At 43.1% G+C, this 17,291-nt stretch overlaps 1 protein-coding gene across 1 annotated transcript in view; it reads left to right on the top strand.

The window, feature by feature from the left end:
- The first annotated feature begins 359 nt into the window (after window positions 1-359).
- Window positions 360-17,291, top strand: part of LOC128411330 (cytosolic phospholipase A2 epsilon-like) — a 55,392-nt gene continuing 38,460 nt past the window's right edge. Inside the window, exons 1-6 of the mRNA XM_053383561.1 lie at window positions 360-432; window positions 8,436-8,572; window positions 9,750-9,881; window positions 12,425-12,465; window positions 12,776-12,818; window positions 16,266-16,332. Of these exons, the coding sequence (XP_053239536.1) occupies window positions 360-432; window positions 8,436-8,572; window positions 9,750-9,881; window positions 12,425-12,465; window positions 12,776-12,818; window positions 16,266-16,332 (493 nt within the window). The remainder of the gene's footprint in view (window positions 433-8,435; window positions 8,573-9,749; window positions 9,882-12,424; window positions 12,466-12,775; window positions 12,819-16,265; window positions 16,333-17,291) is intronic.

Here is a 17,291-nt window from a genome sequence, read left to right as displayed (position 1 = left end):
CATAGTTTCAATAGCCTGTGGCTTCTCCTATCCTGGCATTGCCACCAGTGGGAGACTGCTTGAACCCTCCTCCCCTCCATAGCAGGAGGAGTCTGAGTCGGAGTCAGAGTCGTACCATGCTGGGTTCCACGTTTCACCTCTGTGCTTATGTGACATTGGGGGCCCTGGCCTTTACCCCCCAAATATTGAGGGGGCCGAAAAGGGCTCGGCCCCCTGGAGCTGGTGCCCTTGAAACCAGCCAAGATTCCTGTGGCGTCTTAAGGACTAACAAATTATTTATAGCATAAGTTTTTCATGTCTACTTCACCAAATGAACCCTTGTACAGTTCACTAACTTTTTGTTTGTCATTGTTCTGCAGATGGAGGTGTCACCTTGCCATTTGTTGTGTGTGAAAATCGTACAAATAAAAAATCTACGAAAGGCAGATTTATGTGAGTACCCCCTTGCTTCCACAAATCTGTGGTAATGTTGACTTCTAACAGGGGTTCTGTGCAGCAGAAGTGCCTTCGCATGATAATTTTGACATGGCGGTAACATAGCAAAACTGCTGCCATTGCGCGAAAGCAGATAAGCAAGGAAAAGATGCTAAGATTATATAATTCGTTTATTTGATTAATCATTTCAAAGGATAAATTGTGTTCCTCTGTGTGCCCCAAAGTGCACAAACTTTAAATCCCAGAATGTTTTGCATTCAACATGCTGTTAAGGCTTTGAAACCCCTCCAACATCTCTCTGATGAAAATAGGGACATCCTCTTCCATTATCACTACTACTCCTACTTCTATTACTACTACTATTGTTCTATTTATACCCCACCCATTTGATTGGGTTGCCCCAGCACCTCTGGGCAGCTTCTAACATATATAAAAACATAATAAAACATTAAACATATTAAAAAAAACTTTCCTATGCAGGGCTGCCTTCAGATCAGACCCTCCATGTCTGATGTCCCTGATTTAGAGAAGCCGTCCTGGTTTCTGATTTGATCCTGGAATGTCCCACTTTTCCTTAGACTGTCTCTATTTTCATTGGAGAAATGTTGGAGGGTATGGAGTTATTCAACTCCCAAGCTGTCTGAAGGCAATCCTCTATAAGGAATTTAAAAAAAAATATGTTTAATGTTTTATTATGTTTTTATATATGTTGGAAGCTGGCCAGAGTGGTTGGGGCAACCCAATAAGATGTATGGGGTATAAATAGTATAATTATCATTATGGAGTGGGGCATCCTTATTTTCATCGGAGAAATGTTGGAGGGGATGTCAGATGGTTTGGCGGTTGGATAACTCAATATCCTCCAACATTTCTCAGATGAAATTAGGGACATCCTAAGGAAAAGCAGGGCATTCTGGGATCAAATCAGAAACCGGGATGGTTTCTGTAAATCCGGGACTATCCCTGAGAAATAGGGACACTTGGAGGTCTGGTTTGAGGCCGAATGAAGGCTAGAGGAGCAATCCTTTGCTTTAACACACCACACTCTCACTGCAGCTGAAAGGTAAGCTTTGAAAAACAGGATGGAAGTGAGGCTTACTCAAAATGGCACATGGTTAGTTGCAAACCCAGCTGAAATTCAAAGGAATTTTGTCTCACATTGTAAAAAGTTAATTATTGCTTTATTGCTGAACTGTGTGTACTATGGTGCTTCTTTTTTCATTTACTGTAATATGTGTTCAGTACAACATGTCAAGATTGCTATGATAACCGACAGAAAAGTAGGCATTTGTGCTGGGTGTGTGTCCTCTGATGTAAGTACCAAACCTAATTATCGAGAACAAACTGTAACATACTTCAAGGTCAAGGTACCCCTGCCAGTACGGGCCAGTCTTGACAGATTCTGGGGTTGTGCGCCCATCTCACTTAAGAGGCCAGGGGCCAGCGCTGTCCGGAGACACTTCCGGGTCACGTGGCCAGCGTGACAAAGCTGCATCTGGCAAGCTAGTGCAGCACACGGAAACGCCGTTTACCTTCCCGCCAGTAAGCGGTCCCTATTTATCCACTTGCACCTGGGGGTGCTTTCGAACTGCTAGGTTGGCAGGCGCTGGGACCAAGCAACGGGAGCGCACCCCGCCGCGGGGATTCAAACCGCCGACCTTTCGATCGGTAAGCCCTAGGCGCTGAGGCTTTTACCCACAGCGCCACCCACATAACATACTTAGGCAGTTTCTATTAATTAGAATTGTATAATTTTGAATTTAAAAGAGCAGTAGCTTACAGAGGCAGAAAACTTGATTACATCTTGCATGAGCTATGATAGCTAATCCTGTAATTTGAATATGAAGGCTGTCAGGAGGACAGTGATTTGAGGAGCATGTCAGTTACATATCAGATATAAAGAAGGCACAACACAGACTGCGATAAAGGTTACGTGAATTATGGAAGTTGGGAAAGGGTGTGGGAGTTTATAGCAAAACTGTAGATCAGATTGAACTTCTGCCAATTGCGCTCATTCATGGGGAGTGCTGGGACATCACTCGCCCAATAAAGGAGGAGAGCCAGAAACAACAATATATACTGTACATGACTCTGGCACAGGAGCAATGGTTACCATGAAGAAGTTCAGACATGAACATGATGCTAGCTCCCATCGTTCCTGAACATTGGCCAAACTAGTTTCAGCTGACGGGAGTTGAAGACCAGTGCTATTTTTCTAGAAAAAGAGGTGCTGGAACTCACCATGAACACCTCCCTCATTCTCTTAGAATGGCAATGGCGCCCAACCATGAGGTGCTGGAACCGTGAGGTTCCGGCGAGTTTCAGCTGGAAAAAAAGCAACCATGCTAGCTACCCTGCTCTAATTCTATTACAGAGCCGATCCATAATATAGGCTTCTGTTTGTTTTTCTATAAACATACAAAGGCCCATCTAGTCTGGCATCCTCTTCTCACAGTGGCTAAGCAGGTGCCTTGGGGACCATAAAAAGGCCCTGAATGCAACTGTGCTCTCCCCACTTGTGTTTCCCACCAGCTGGTTTTCAGAGGCATTCTGCCTCCGACCAAGGAGAGGGAATGTAGCCATCGTGCCTGGTAACAGTGGACAGCTTTATCCTCCATGAATTTCTCTAATTCTCTTTCAAAACTGGGGCCACCGCTACATTTTATGGGACAAATTTCATAGGTCAACAATGTGCTGTGTGCATTGCTGTGTGCATTTCTTACTTTTTTGTCTTGAATCTTTCAATGTATGAGAGAGGGAGAAAAACCTCTCCCCCTCTGCTTTCTCCAGACCACGTATGGAGCAACACCATCTTCCGTCAGTGGCGGAGCTTCATGCTCTGGCACCAGATGTGGAGAGCAGGCAGGGGTGGGGCTGGTGCACGTCCCGGGGGCGGGGCAGCTGTGATGGCACCATGGGATCATGCTGCCGGGGGCGGTGTGCTCCCCCCGCACTCCTCTTCCTCTGCCAATGTCTTCAGTATGTCCTGTTTGCGAAGATATCAGTGTCCCACTGGTTCTCTCCATCCCATAAGGCTTATATTATGCAATCTCTAAGACCAGGAACTCTACCCTGTCCATTTGGCTTCTAGCATTAGCACAGAAACACCTATACATGTGGCCACAGCACCACCTGCATCCCCTATCTCTCTGAATTATTTATCCTGCATTTTATACTGTGAACCACCCTGAGATCATATGATTAAGAGTGGTATATATAAATCTAATAAATAATAACAGTTATGTCCAGCTCGCAGATAGTCATAGATGTGACAGTCTGTTCATCCTTCTAGATAACTCCACATCCCTGCTGGCTTTCTACCTGCATAAGTGCCTTTGGGGGTTTCTGAGTTATTTTGGGAAATTGAGATTCGTTAGGTCACGAAATGGGAGGCCTCTGGCCTCCTAGACCTGCTGATGAACTCGCTTGGCTGCTTAACTTCCTTGTTACATTAGCTTGACACTTTGTCGCTGGGGCTGACACGTCAACTGGGAATTCCCTCTTGTTCCTTGTCCCTTGCTAGATTATTCTAAATCTATACCTCACTCCAGATGCTGATGCAGCCAAATAGATTTAGGGCAGCCCAACTTTTCATATTAAGTGGATCATAGGAGTATTTAGACATGGAACTCATGGTCCGCATACTGCCTTGTCACTGGGGTGGGGGTGGGGTGGAGAGCAAGGCCAAAATTGGATGCCGTCCCCCCAACCCTCATGCTGCTTCCCAAAGCTGCATAAACGAGGTGTCAAGCTTTGAGAAGGAGACCCGATGCTATGGCAGAGTCCTAGAGCTCTTCTTTCTCCTTCCCAAAGCTGGAAAAGCTCTAATTAGGCTTTGGGAAGGAGCAGGAGCTGGTAGTTCTGGAGCAAGACTTGACTTCCACGTAGAAATCTTGTCAAATACCTTGTGCTACACTTCTACATGACCATCAAATGGACTAACATGCCACTATGCATACATTTGTATGCACAGGAGCAGTTTGCATATGCATGAAATCCCACTCTCTTCCTCCTTAAATGTTCATGGAATGTCTGAAAAGGGCGGTTCTCCTTTCTGTGCCACTGGAAAACTCTACTATATATAGTCCAAGAGACTATATGGCAGGGGTGACTAACCTCCACCCCCCGCCCCCCACCCCCCGCCGGTTGTTGCTGTTCTACAGTTCCCCTCAGCATCAGTCAGCATGGCCAATAATCATGGATTATAGGAGTTGTAGTTCAGCAACCTAGACAGCATCTTAAAAAGCAGAGACATCACCTTGCTAGCAAAGGTCCTTATAGTTAAAGCTATGGTTTTCCCAGTAGTGATGTATGGAAGGGAGAGCTGGACCATAAAGAAGGTTGATCGCTGAAGAATGGATGCTTTTGAATTATGGTGCTGGAGGAGACTCTTGAGAGTCCCATGGACTGCAAGAAGATCAATTCTTAAGGAAATCAGCCCTGAGTGCTCACTGGAAGGACAGATCATGAAGCTGAGGCTCCAATACTTTGGCCACCTCATGAGAAGAGAAGACTCCCTGGAAAAGACCCTGATGTTGGGAAAGATGGAGGGCACAAGGAGAAGGGGACGACAGAGGACGAGATGGTTGGACAGTGTTCTCGAAGCTACCAGCATGAGTTTGACCAAACTGCGGGAGGCAGTGGAAGACAGGAGTGCCTGGCGTGCTCTGGTTCATGGGGTCCTGAAGAGTCAGACACGACTAAACGACTAAACAACATCAGAAGGGACACCCGTTAGTTACCCCTGCTATGTGCAATTAGCTGAGAGCAGGTGTTTCTATATTGCCTTGCATGTTTGCTCATTGTTTGCATCCATAATATATTAATTGATGTTTGCATCCATCATATATTAATTGATTAATTGATGCATTGTTTGCATCCATCATACATTAAAAGGGCAATTCACCAAAGGCTTGGTTAAAGAGGAATGTTTTTGCCCTACGCCACAAGGTTAATAATGAAGGTGCCAGGCTGCTTAAGAGGCTTCTTTGATCTCTTAAAAAAACTGCTTTGCGTGGACAGGCGGAGTCCCCAGATCCTGCGCGGTCCCCCTGTCATGTGGAATAACGACTCAAGACAATGTGCTATGGGATTAAATTGGCCACAACTTTATTAAATTTCAAATGTGGGTAGACCTTGGCTCAGGCATTGGGCGTTCTCCCTCCCCAGTCCCCAGCCGGGGACCTAGGGAGCTTCAGGGTTATCCAGTGTGTGTGTGGGGGATGGGCCGGCTCTGGAGAACATATGTTCAAGCAGAGATAGCCGCCCCTGTAACGCCGCAGCCGCAGGGGAGAGCAATGACGACTTTTCGGCGTACGGTCAAAGCCTCCCTTCAGAAAACCCCTTTAACGGGGAACCCTGGTATCGCCGCCGCAAAGAGGAAGATGGACAAAAGGATTCCGCCCAAGGCCTGATACCGCCAAAGTTGTGACGTTTTGCTACGGGAAAGGCGAAACCTGCCAATGCAGGGAAATTCCTTTCTGGCCCTTTAACAGCAAAATAAGACATTAACTGAGGGTGGGTAGGGTGGGAAAAGCTCTGGAGCCAAGTGAGAATTCTCAGGTAAGATCCTTCCTCTATTGTGTGGGCAGGTAATCCCTCCCCTACCTGGCCTGGTCTCCTTGGCAACGCTTCCCCTAGGTGGGATTGGACAACTGACTGAGGTAGGCGGAGACCTCCAGGTATCCCACCTGAGGGAAGGCAAAGCCAAGCCTATGCTGTTGGAGCCGCTCCAGATCTAGGGGCTGCACGCGTCCACGCAAAGGGCGCCCCCCGTTTTAAGCGGGGAGCGGTCATTCCTGTACAAAGGGAATTCATTTTTTCTATCTTCAAGCACTATTACTCTTGTGCTACGGAACTGGCTTGAGAGCACTACATGTGAAAAGGATCTAGGAGTCTTGGTTGACCACAAACTTGACATGAGCCAACAGTGTGACGCGGCAGCTAAAAAAGCCAATGCAATTCTGGGCTGCATCAATAGGAGTATAGCATCTAGATCAAGGGAAGTAATAGTGCCACTGTATTCTGCTCTGGTCAGACCTCACCTGGAGTACTGTGTCCAGTTCTGGGCACCACAGTTCAAGAAGGACACTGACAAACTTGAACGTGTCCAGAGGAGGGCAACCAAAATGGTCAAAGGCCTGGAAACGATGCCTTATGAGGAACGGCTAAGGGAGCTGGGCATGTTTAGCCTGGAGAAGAGGAGGCTAAGGGGTGATATGATAGCCATGTTCAAATATATAAAAGGATGTCACATAGAGGAGGGAGAAAGGTTGTTTTCTGCTGCTCCAGAGAAGCGGACACGGAGCAATGGATCCAAACTACAAGAAAGAAGATTCCACCTAAACATTAGGAAGAACTTCCTGACAGTAAGAGCTGTTCGACAGTGGAATTTGCTGCCAAGGAGTGTGGTGGAGTCTCCTTCTTTGGAGGTCTTTAAGCAGAGGCTTGACAACCATATGTCAGGAGTGCTCTGATGGTGTTTCCTGCTTGGCAGGGGGTTGGACTCGATGGCCCTTGTGGTCTCTTCCAACTCTATGATTCTATGATTCTATGATTGTAACTCTAAAAGTGGAGCAACCTCTAATGATAATAATGTGTTGATTCCTTTAATAATAACAATGCAGTATAACCTCAAAATATAATGTGGTTTGGCCTGAAATGCTTAATTAGTTTAAGCCTGTGGAGAACTGTTAAATGGGTGATTTATGATAGCTTTCTAAAACAAAACAAAACAAAACAAAACATGTTCCATCATAAGGAAACAAACATATTGTGCTTAGTCATCATTTCTTCTTAGTATGAATTTCACCTGCATCTGAGAGAAATAGGACAACAGGAACAAAACATGGGTTTTATATCCTATATATGTCCTACTGACTTAGCTCTGACTTGTGAGGTCAAAAGCGGCAAGGGGGAAAAACGCTATCAGGAAGGAATGTTGTAGAATGTCCATTCATTAGACTTTGTCAGATGGGTGGCATAACAACAACAGAGCCACGCTGTCCTATAATAACTATATTATTTTCTTCAGGCACTTTGAAAAGTGGCAAGTGATTATTTATGAATAATTTACTAATTAACTACAAAATAACTCTTCACTTCTTGCCTCTTTTCTAAGCTCCTCAAAGAATCTGATGCAATCTGCCACAGCACTAGCAAATAAGCTTTTTGGGTGCTGTGTATCTATGGCTTTGTGCCACTGACATACCAAATTGACTGAAAATATTACTGTGGGATCCTTTTTGCTACTCCTAAAGCTTTCACTGTTTGTAGATGAAATAAGTGTTATATAACTTTGCCATGTGACTGGAGTAGCGTATGGGTGGGTAAAAAATAGAGACAACTCACATATACTGAATCCTAAAGGCTACATCAGTACGGTCCTACATGCTTATTGGTCCAGCTGATTAGCATGTAATGTCAAACCATGATTTAGCATTACAAGGATGAACTGCAGCGAACCACAGGCTGCTGTGACTCTTTTTCCTCCTCTTTTTGCTAGTCAGAGCCTCCACCTAAAAGGCTACAGGAAGTCATGGAATCCTTCAAACAGGAGACATGACCTTTCCCACATCTACAATGGAGTTTAACTGCCTTGACTTTTGAGCCACAGGTTATTTGCTAGGCTTCCAGGATAACTCTATAACCCCCAATGGACAACAAGAAAGATATGTAAGCCAGAAAAAATATGCATGACCCTATGATATACAACCACCCATACAAGTGAAATATGTATTTCCACATATAATATGCAACAGTGCATACAAGTAACCAGGGACAATGAAGTCCAATTCTTTCACAGTGCTTATGCAATATAATAGATTTTTATGATATAAAAATTAAAATGGATGAGCACAGAGAAGGGATACAATGAAGAAGTGACTTGGTTTCCATGTATTCTCTTGTAAACACTGTGTGATCATGACAATGGTAAACATTAAAGTTAAGGATTTAATGTGGCCTAATAATGCATCTTAAATTGACTCTTTTTAAAACAGTTAGCCAGTCTGATTGCTATGTGAGCTTGTACCTGCCAACAGCTTCATTTGAAAGACCTCGGACCAAGACTGTTAAGGACTGTAAGGATCCAGTATGGAATGAAACCTTCTACTTCAGGATACAGACACGGGTCAAAGTAAGGCACAAAGTCAACGATTAATAATTTGTCTGAACTCGTCAGCCATATTTAGAATACTGTTTTGCTAAGTTGTTACCTACAAAGGACCCACCAAAATCATTGCTTATTTGGGTACAGAGGATGAGACGGTTGTTAGTTATTAACCTTAAATCTATTAGCAGCTATTAGTCATGACAGGTGGAATAGAATGTCCCAAATGCTCTTTTTTTCAGGGCTTATGCTGGCACCTTACCTCACATAACCTACCCTAGCTGAGCCAGGGTTGGGCCCTTATGCCAGCATATCTCTGGCAGAGCCAGGAACCTGTTCCCTGAGCTGGAAATTCACCACATCCCAGCAGATCTAGGGTTAGGATTGTGCTCTTAGACTTTCAAGTTGCCACAAGACACACTGTTGCTTCAACTGTTGCTATGTTAGTATACACTGGGTGCTACTGCAACTATATGTTACTTCAAGATGTAAGCCATTGTTCGAGTAAGAATAAATAACTGATTCAGATTTAGAAGATAGTTTATGCCAGTTTTCTCTCTTTCATGTCCACATACCTTCCAGTGCCTTTTCTGTCTTCCTTTCTAATGTATGGAAAGAATGGGCTGATCCATTCTTTTTTCTAGTTGTTTGGGCTTTGTGGTCCAGAAGCAAGCCTTGATGACTGTCAAGGCTCTGGGAAAGCTCTCCTCTCCTGACTGCAGCAAGAGCATAGAAAACAAGGAGAGTCCCTTTTTATTCAATCCTAAGAGACAAAAGAATACAACACGCCTTAACATGGCATTGCTCCAAACTGGGCTCCTCCTCCCACATTTCTAACAACAGCAGCCCCCCTTACGGTAGCTCTTTGTAGCCAAAAGTCTCTGATTCTGTTGTTCCTGCACCCTTAATGAACACCGAGTTCTGGGAGAAGGGGGATCAGAAATACTCTCCAGTGACAATGGGTCAGCTGGCTGCCCTGTCGCAATTCCCCCCTCTTCTTCTAACATCTTCCAACTCCTTTGTTTGTCTGTCTCCGCACTGTGACCTTCCTCAGACTCCTCAAAGCCCTGCTGTAAATCAAGGCTGCCTCCCTCTTCTTCTGCAGCGTCAGGAGAAGGGTGTGTATGTTCCCCACCAGCCTCCTTCTCCATCTTGCCCTTTTTGTCCTATCCTTGACAATGACCAACTTTGCTTCTCTTCTCAGAATGTTTTGGAGATGATGGTTCACGATGAAGACCACTGCCTCGTGGATAATAATCTCTGCACTGTTCTCTTTGATGTTTCCAAGATCCAGCTTGGAGAAAGAGTTTGCCTCACATTTCCATTGGATCCAAAAGTAAGAAGGTAGAACCGAAGGCTGCTGGGAGGGCATTATTAACAGGTGGAATCGCCTTGAATAAAAAGCATACAGTGGTACCTCGGGTTAAGTACTTAATTCATTCCGGAGGTCTGTTCTTAACCTGAAACTGTTCTTAACCTGAAACACCACTTTAGCTAATGGGGCCTCCTGCTGCGCCGCCAGAGCACAATTTCTGTTCTTATCCTGAAGCAAAGTTCTTAACCTGAAGCACTATTTCTGGGTTAATGGAGTCTGTAACCTGAAGCGTATGTAACCTGAAGCGTATATAACCCGAGGTACCACTGTATAGTATAGTAGGGGAAAGGGCATACGAGAATATTTAACAAAGAAAAAAGGCATTATGTTATGGGAAATTGCTTGCAAAAATGTGTATATCAGGAGAAATGCAAACAAATGTGTATGATGTGGAAACTGATGTGGAAATGAGATGAACTGAAATGTGAAACAGAGAGAAACTGAAATGGACTTCCGGGTTAGCGCCATCGGCTAATGGCGGATTCCCTCCGAGCTCCGGAGGGAATTGGCTCTGCAGGATCCGGGTCTTGCCGCTGCGGCGACGCGGGGACCCTCAGAAATCACAGGCGCTGAAGCCTGTGAACTTGGTGACTCAGCGGGCACCATTTGCACCCCCCCGACCCGCGAAGGAGCCTTTTTAAAGGTTTCGTAACGGGGGACGGGGTGAGCGGCGCGGTGCTGAGAGTCGACTGCTTCTCCTGCAGAGTGAAGCCGCATGCCATGGTCGGAGAGCGCTGACTTCTTCTTGTGAACAATTGGACTCTAAAAGTAACAACCCGTGAGTAATACGGAAATTGGATTTGTAAAGGAAATTTTTTTTTTTTTAATTAGGCACGATCGGGGAAGGCGAAAACAGGAAGTCCGTCTCCCCGTCTTATAAATAATCTAAAGCAAGGACTAGCTAACTAAGGTCGAGAGAATTTCTTCTTCTTTATTGGGTAAAGACATTAATTTCACGATTTGGCAGTATAAGTAATTTCACTGGAGGATAAGAGCTAATTTTGAGAGCTGAAGTGCCACCCCCCCCCGGACCCGGGAGTGATCCGCGAGAGAGCCTGTTGAGGAGATATAGAAGAGTTTGACAGCTGTCAAATTAGCTGTCAAGAAGGAAAAAGAGAACTTTGTTTCTGCTATCTCTGCTGGATATATTTGCTACAATTTGGTTATATTTTGTTGAAAACAAGGAAGAACTGATACAAACTAACTTGATTTTTGGATTTGAACTGGAAGGAAGATAAAGTAACCAAAATCCCTCTAGAGGGGATTTTGGGACATTACAAGAATGGCTGAAGGAGGAAAAATTCAAGCTAAATTGGACAGAGTGTTTCTTCTCTTGGGAAAGTTACAAGGCCAAATTGATGTTTTGGCTACAAATGTTGCAACTCTGGACTTAACAGTAAACAAATCCATTGAATTTGATAAGGACTTGACTCATGAAGTCCATGCAACTGGACAAGAAGAGAAACTTGAAAGATTTGAGAGTGTGGAGAAAGAGATATATGTTGTTTCTGAGGAAAAGGAAGGAGGAGATGTAATGTTGCAGATGACGAAGGAGAGCCAGAGGCCTGACATGATGGCTACAAAGGAAAATAAGTACTGGATGTTGAAAATCTGTTTTGAATTGAAGATTGAAGAATGGAGAGATCTCCTTATGTGGAGATCTGAAGACCTATGGATTACAAATTTGATTAAGATGAAAGTTGGAGCTTTTGGGACATTTGGACTTAAAAGGAGTAAGAAACAAGATTCAGGCTCCACTTTTAAGTATGGAGGTCTGGCTGGAAGAAATATGGACCCTATCGGGACAGAGCTTCTCCGAGATCTGGTGTTTAATATTAAGGACTACCAAAAAAACCGGCAGAGAGGAATTGAGAGAGAATTAAGAGCCTCGGACGTGAGGTCTTCAGGCTGATAGTAGACTAAGACTGATGGACATTTGTTGGGGATTGAAACCGGGAAAGGGGGGGGGGGGTTGGGAATCCAAAGGGTGCAGAATAATAATCTGTTTTTTTTATTTTGTTTTGTTATTAGTATGAAAATTGGGGAATTCGTGGAAGGGAATTTGGGTCGACTTTAGAAAAAAGTTCTAAGAATGAGCACTGATGTTTAAATACTGATGTTTATAAGTTAAAATTGGTTTTTTTAAAAAAATGAATTAAATATAAAAAGGTCAAAAATTGGGGACAAGAACTTGTTGAATTAACAATTTGAATTGGAATATAAGAAGGGGAGGTGTGGGGAAGTCAGGGAAATATGTTATTGAAAATAAGGATTGTAAACTTTATGTATTTTTAACTTTTTTGTTTTTTCTTTTTGATTTTTTAATGTATAAAGGTGGAAAAACTCAATAAATATCTTTAAAAAAATGGAGAGGTTTGTCCACCCTTCCCAATTGATCCACTCAGCAATGGGATTTATCATACTTACACATGGACCGTTTCTTTCAGTTAACAGTTGAGGAAAACATTATCTCAAACCAAAACAATGTAATTATCCTTTTACAGATTCCAGAAACTCTGGAGGTAGAGTTTAGCCGGGAGAGCATGTAAGTACATCCCAAACAATGCAATATATTTAAGAATATATAACACTAGAAAATAAACTTCGGAACTGTGTTGCATATCAAATCAGATGGACCTGGAGCTCAAGTTTCTTGTGATCTGGCAAAACATTGCCAAAGGGTAACTATCAGATAAATGTATTTTTTTCTAGTCTTGTTGTAATTAGATTACATGATCTGGGCTATGTTGAGTCAATTACATTAACATGGAATGTCAAACTAGCAACTAGAAACGTAAATTTCCATTACCAAAGACCAGATATGACATGTCAAATATATTTATTTTGTTTTGCAGCCCAGTTCCTGATGAGCATATTGTTACTAATGGCGTATTAGTGGTAATCTCATTTTTTAAAAATGATTTCTCTTTTTACAAAAGTGATATTTAAATCATATCTGTTATGGGTATATGATTGTGGTATCTCGCTGCAGTTCCAAAAGTTCTTGCTTCTAATATCATTCGGCCACACATTTCGGGGTGGGGTGGGGGTGGGATTTCTGGGTCAGAAGGCTAGTGTGGGGAGGCAAAGTGTTCCTTACAGAGATTTTATTTTAAAAGAATATTCAGTGAACATGGCACATTAGAAACCTGCAAGCTATGTGGTCACTTATTTCTACGGAGATAGTCCAATCAGCAGCCTGGGAAATTAGCAAGGGCAGCAATATGTTGGGTGCATGGCGCACAGGCTGAATTCTAAACGAGGTCTAAAGCATGCGCCCCTCAGTGAAACTCCCAGTTTGATGTAACACAGGACAGTTACAAAAGATGTAGCTTCGGTGAACCGCCCCAAGTTCTTCCAATGAAGGGCAGTATATGAAAATGAATGAAAGAATGAATGAATAGTTTAATACAACCAATGTGATGATAATGATTAGATTAATTACCCACCCTTCACTGAAGCTAATAATCTGTGGGATGTGAGTAGGGAATCAGATGCAAAAGAGCAGTGCCGGATTTACGTACAAGCTAAACAAGCTATAGATTAGGGCCCCACTCTTTTGGGGGCCCCCAAAAAAATTAAAGGAAAAAAATACTGGATGTACATTTCCAAAATATAAGATAAAGAACAAATAAAATAAAAGCTACATTCAGCACAGTGTTTTGTGTTGTGTAGGCACTATGATGTAAGTAATGGGCCCCGTCTCCTAGCCCGCTCCCTAAAATATCACTGGTTTGCTGATTTCTATATATAGGGTGCCTACATTCTGCATGGACTGATTGCATGGCAACATGTGCAAATGGCTTTAGATACCTATTAGGTCCATAAATTACCATATAGCATATATTCAACACAAAAAACAGCAATAATTTGTTGTTGACAAAGGACAGCTGGACGTATAAAGGGTCCCATTACCTTCAGTAGCTTAGGACCTCATTAAACCTAAATCTGGCCCTGTAAAAGAGAATAGAGCTCCTACATATGTAATAGAAGTGTGAAAGAGGAGATTTCAGAAAGGCATGCAAGTTATGCCTGCAGAAATTCCCTCCTCCACACAACTTTCTAAGGTGGAAGTGGCTAGACATGTGGGAAGAAATAGAGCGCGATGTGGTTACTGCAGATAGGAAATAGCATCATGAAACCATGACACATCATCATGAATAAAAACAATAATATATGATCATATTAAACCCTAAAATATAATAAAGGATTCAAAATCTGTCCTGTACATGCTCATGAAGCAAACCCAGTCTCTGATTCATCTGAAAATTAAGTCCTATAACTATCAGATTGTGGGATGCGGGTGGCGCTGTGGGTTAAACCACAGAGCCTAGGGCTTGCCGATCAGAAGGTTGGCGGTTCGAATCCCTGCGACAGGGTGAGCTCCCGTTGCTCGGTCTCTGCTCCTGTCAACCTAGCAGTTTGAAAGCACGTTAAAGTGCAAGTAGATAAATAGGTACTGCTCTGGTGGAAAGGTAAACGGCGTTTCTGTGTGCTGCTCTGGGTCGCCAGAGGCAGCTTAGTCATGCTGGCCACATGACCCGGAAGCTGTCTGTGGACAAACGCCGGCTCCCTTGGCCAGGAAAGTGAGATGAGTGCCGCAATCCCAGAGTTCTTCACTACTGGACCTAACAGTCAGGGGTACCTAACTATCAGATTAACCCTGGGACCTTTGCGTGAAGGATGGGTAATAAATAATAATAAAATATCCGTGACCATTTCAAATACTTGACGGTAATAAAACCACCGATATTCTATTTTATTAAATTCTAGTCATTAAATTTTATTAAGTACGGTGATTAAAAGTAGATTCATATAATGAAGCATCTGTTTATTATGGTCAGTGACCAGTAGAGCCTCTCTCATATATATAAGACTTTGGCTGAAAGGGATGAGATGTTATGAAGCACACATACCTGCATGCTCTCCTCCTTGGTAACATCTTCTACTACAAAACATATGACATTATATCTGATCTCTTGGCCCACACAAGTAGTAGCTAATAAAACTGACTGGGGTTGTGGATCGAACACCATAATGATGTCATGCTACCTGTTTTATATTAGCAGATGTCACTGTGGGGAGAGGAAGGAGAGACATGGGCCTATATGAGACAGAAGCAGGATCCCTGGTGTGTTGAGTCTCTGGGTCAAAATTATGCAGCCAGGTTCTGTGCATGTGTACCAAGAAATATGCACTTATGATAATTACTCAAAAGTAAGGCCCACTGTATTCAGGGGTAAGCGTGCTTAGGACTGCAGGTGTAATTTATGGTTAAGATCATTTCTAGAAGCTTGGTCAATTCTTTTCACATTTGGGCAGGAGGACTAAGCCATTTCACAACAAAATACCATCGAATGAGTTCATCATGTATGTCTCTTGTGGCTTAGCAGTCACTATGTTTATGCACATTTATGTGTTTTATTAATTTTCCATACACTTATGCCACATTAACATTTTACATTAAACTTTTCGGTTTTTTGACTTCCATCGGCTTCTCTGCCAATCATTCAAATTCTGATTTTTTTAAATACACATTTCCTAATTTCAATATTGCCTTTATACCGTCCCCCCTCTTATATTTTGCTTTTTTACAATGTTTCTTATTCTGTTACAGAGCTTCTTTAAATGCCACTAACGTTATTCCGTTATCACTTATACATTCCCAGTATTCCACTAATTTTCTCCAGTCCTCGATGAATTTTTGATCTCGTTGATATCTAATCTTCCCAGTCAGTTTATCAAGTTCCGCATAGTCCATCAGCTTCATTCTCCATTCCTCCAATGTTGGTATTTGTTCTTGTTTCCATTTCTGGGCCAGTAGTATTCTTGCCGCTGTCACTGTTTATGCACATTTATGTTGATGTCATGCATTTACAACTGGCAAACAGCTCTGGCACCATCACAGGGATGATGAACCCTTTTTCAGTCGAGGGCTGCCTTCTCCAGAGCTTTCCAAACTTTTCATGTTGGTGACACACTTTTTAGACATGCATCATTTCTCGACACAGTAATTCAGTTTTACTAGCAAACCGAAGGGTGACTAACCGCTTTCCAGCCCTGGGAGCAGCGTGGGGAGCGTTCGTGTGACACACCTACATCAACACACTAACGTGTGTAATCCGTCAGGGCCCCCTAGTTTCAGCTCCCCCCCTTCCCCCTCTGCCCACCATTTTGGGCTCTCCCATACTCCCATGAAATGGACTGAGGGCCATATGCCAACCCCTATTCTATAACTTATTGGCATATTCCAGGCTTGTTCTAAAGGACCTGTTACATCACAGCTACGTCATGACCAGTAAGGTTTTACCTTATGCTCTTTTATTTCCCTTTCTCTTCTTATAGTCTCGTGAAATTTCCTGCTTGGGTGTACAGGTGAATGGAGGGACAGCAATGAAGAAGAAACAAGGAGGTTAATATGTACCTTTATGTATAGCTATAAATAGATTTACAGTTAATGGTTTCAAAGGTTTTATCATTAAAACCCTTTACTTGCTTATTAAAAGTCTCATTGCTGGACCTTTGCAAACAAACACTTTGGTTATTTTGCTATTTTAATGTTGTTGTTGTTTAGTCGTTTAGTCATGTCCGACTCTTCGTGACCCCATGGACCAGAGCACGCCAGGCACTCCTGTCTTCCACTGCCTCCCACAGTTTGGTCTAATCAAATAATACTGATTTAAATGATCAAGTGTATACTAAGACATATTGATGTAGTATCTTTTACATAGTAAGTAAATGAATGATTATCATAATCTATAGGTCTCAATGCATTTAAGGTGGTGTTCCCTTTGAAAACTGCTTAAACTAAAGCATGGAATACATCTGGGCAATATTGCTCAGTTGCAATTAGCACTTCATCTTATTATGCCTGTTCTATATCAGCCACACTATCTCCCAGTCCATTTCCAGGCCCAGCCCAAGTTTATTGAAGGGTGGGAGTAAAAAAATATCAGTAATCTTTATTGGCACCTTAGCAGAATTAATTATCTTATGAAATCATAATTTCATTGCCAACAGCATATGTGTGAAAGATTAATGGTGGAATTGAATGTTCTGATTGATGTTGGCATGCACATCTTCTCGGCTTGGCTCCTGATCCCCAGAGTTCTGGCACTTGTCCCACACACACCAGTGTCAAGAACTGAGCTTCAGAAAACTGAGCAAATGTGGCAGCAAACTATAGAGCTGTGAACCTACCACTAGAGCAGGGGTGGCTGGTGGCCATTAGGAGTGGTAGGGCGGAAGGCAGAGAGGCCAACAGGAGGTGAGCCAGAGCCAAGGACAGGCGAAGCCCATTAATTTTACTTTTGCCCCCATCCTCCTCCCACTTGAGTTCTACAAGAGTAAAACTGAGACTGAGGAAGAAGC

Source organism: Podarcis raffonei, chromosome 1, assembly GCF_027172205.1.
Source record: "Podarcis raffonei isolate rPodRaf1 chromosome 1, rPodRaf1.pri, whole genome shotgun sequence".
Classification (NCBI taxonomy): Eukaryota; Metazoa; Chordata; class Lepidosauria; order Squamata; family Lacertidae; genus Podarcis; species Podarcis raffonei.
Note: the sequence above shows the minus strand (reverse complement) of the source record. Positions and strands in the feature narration are given on the sequence as shown.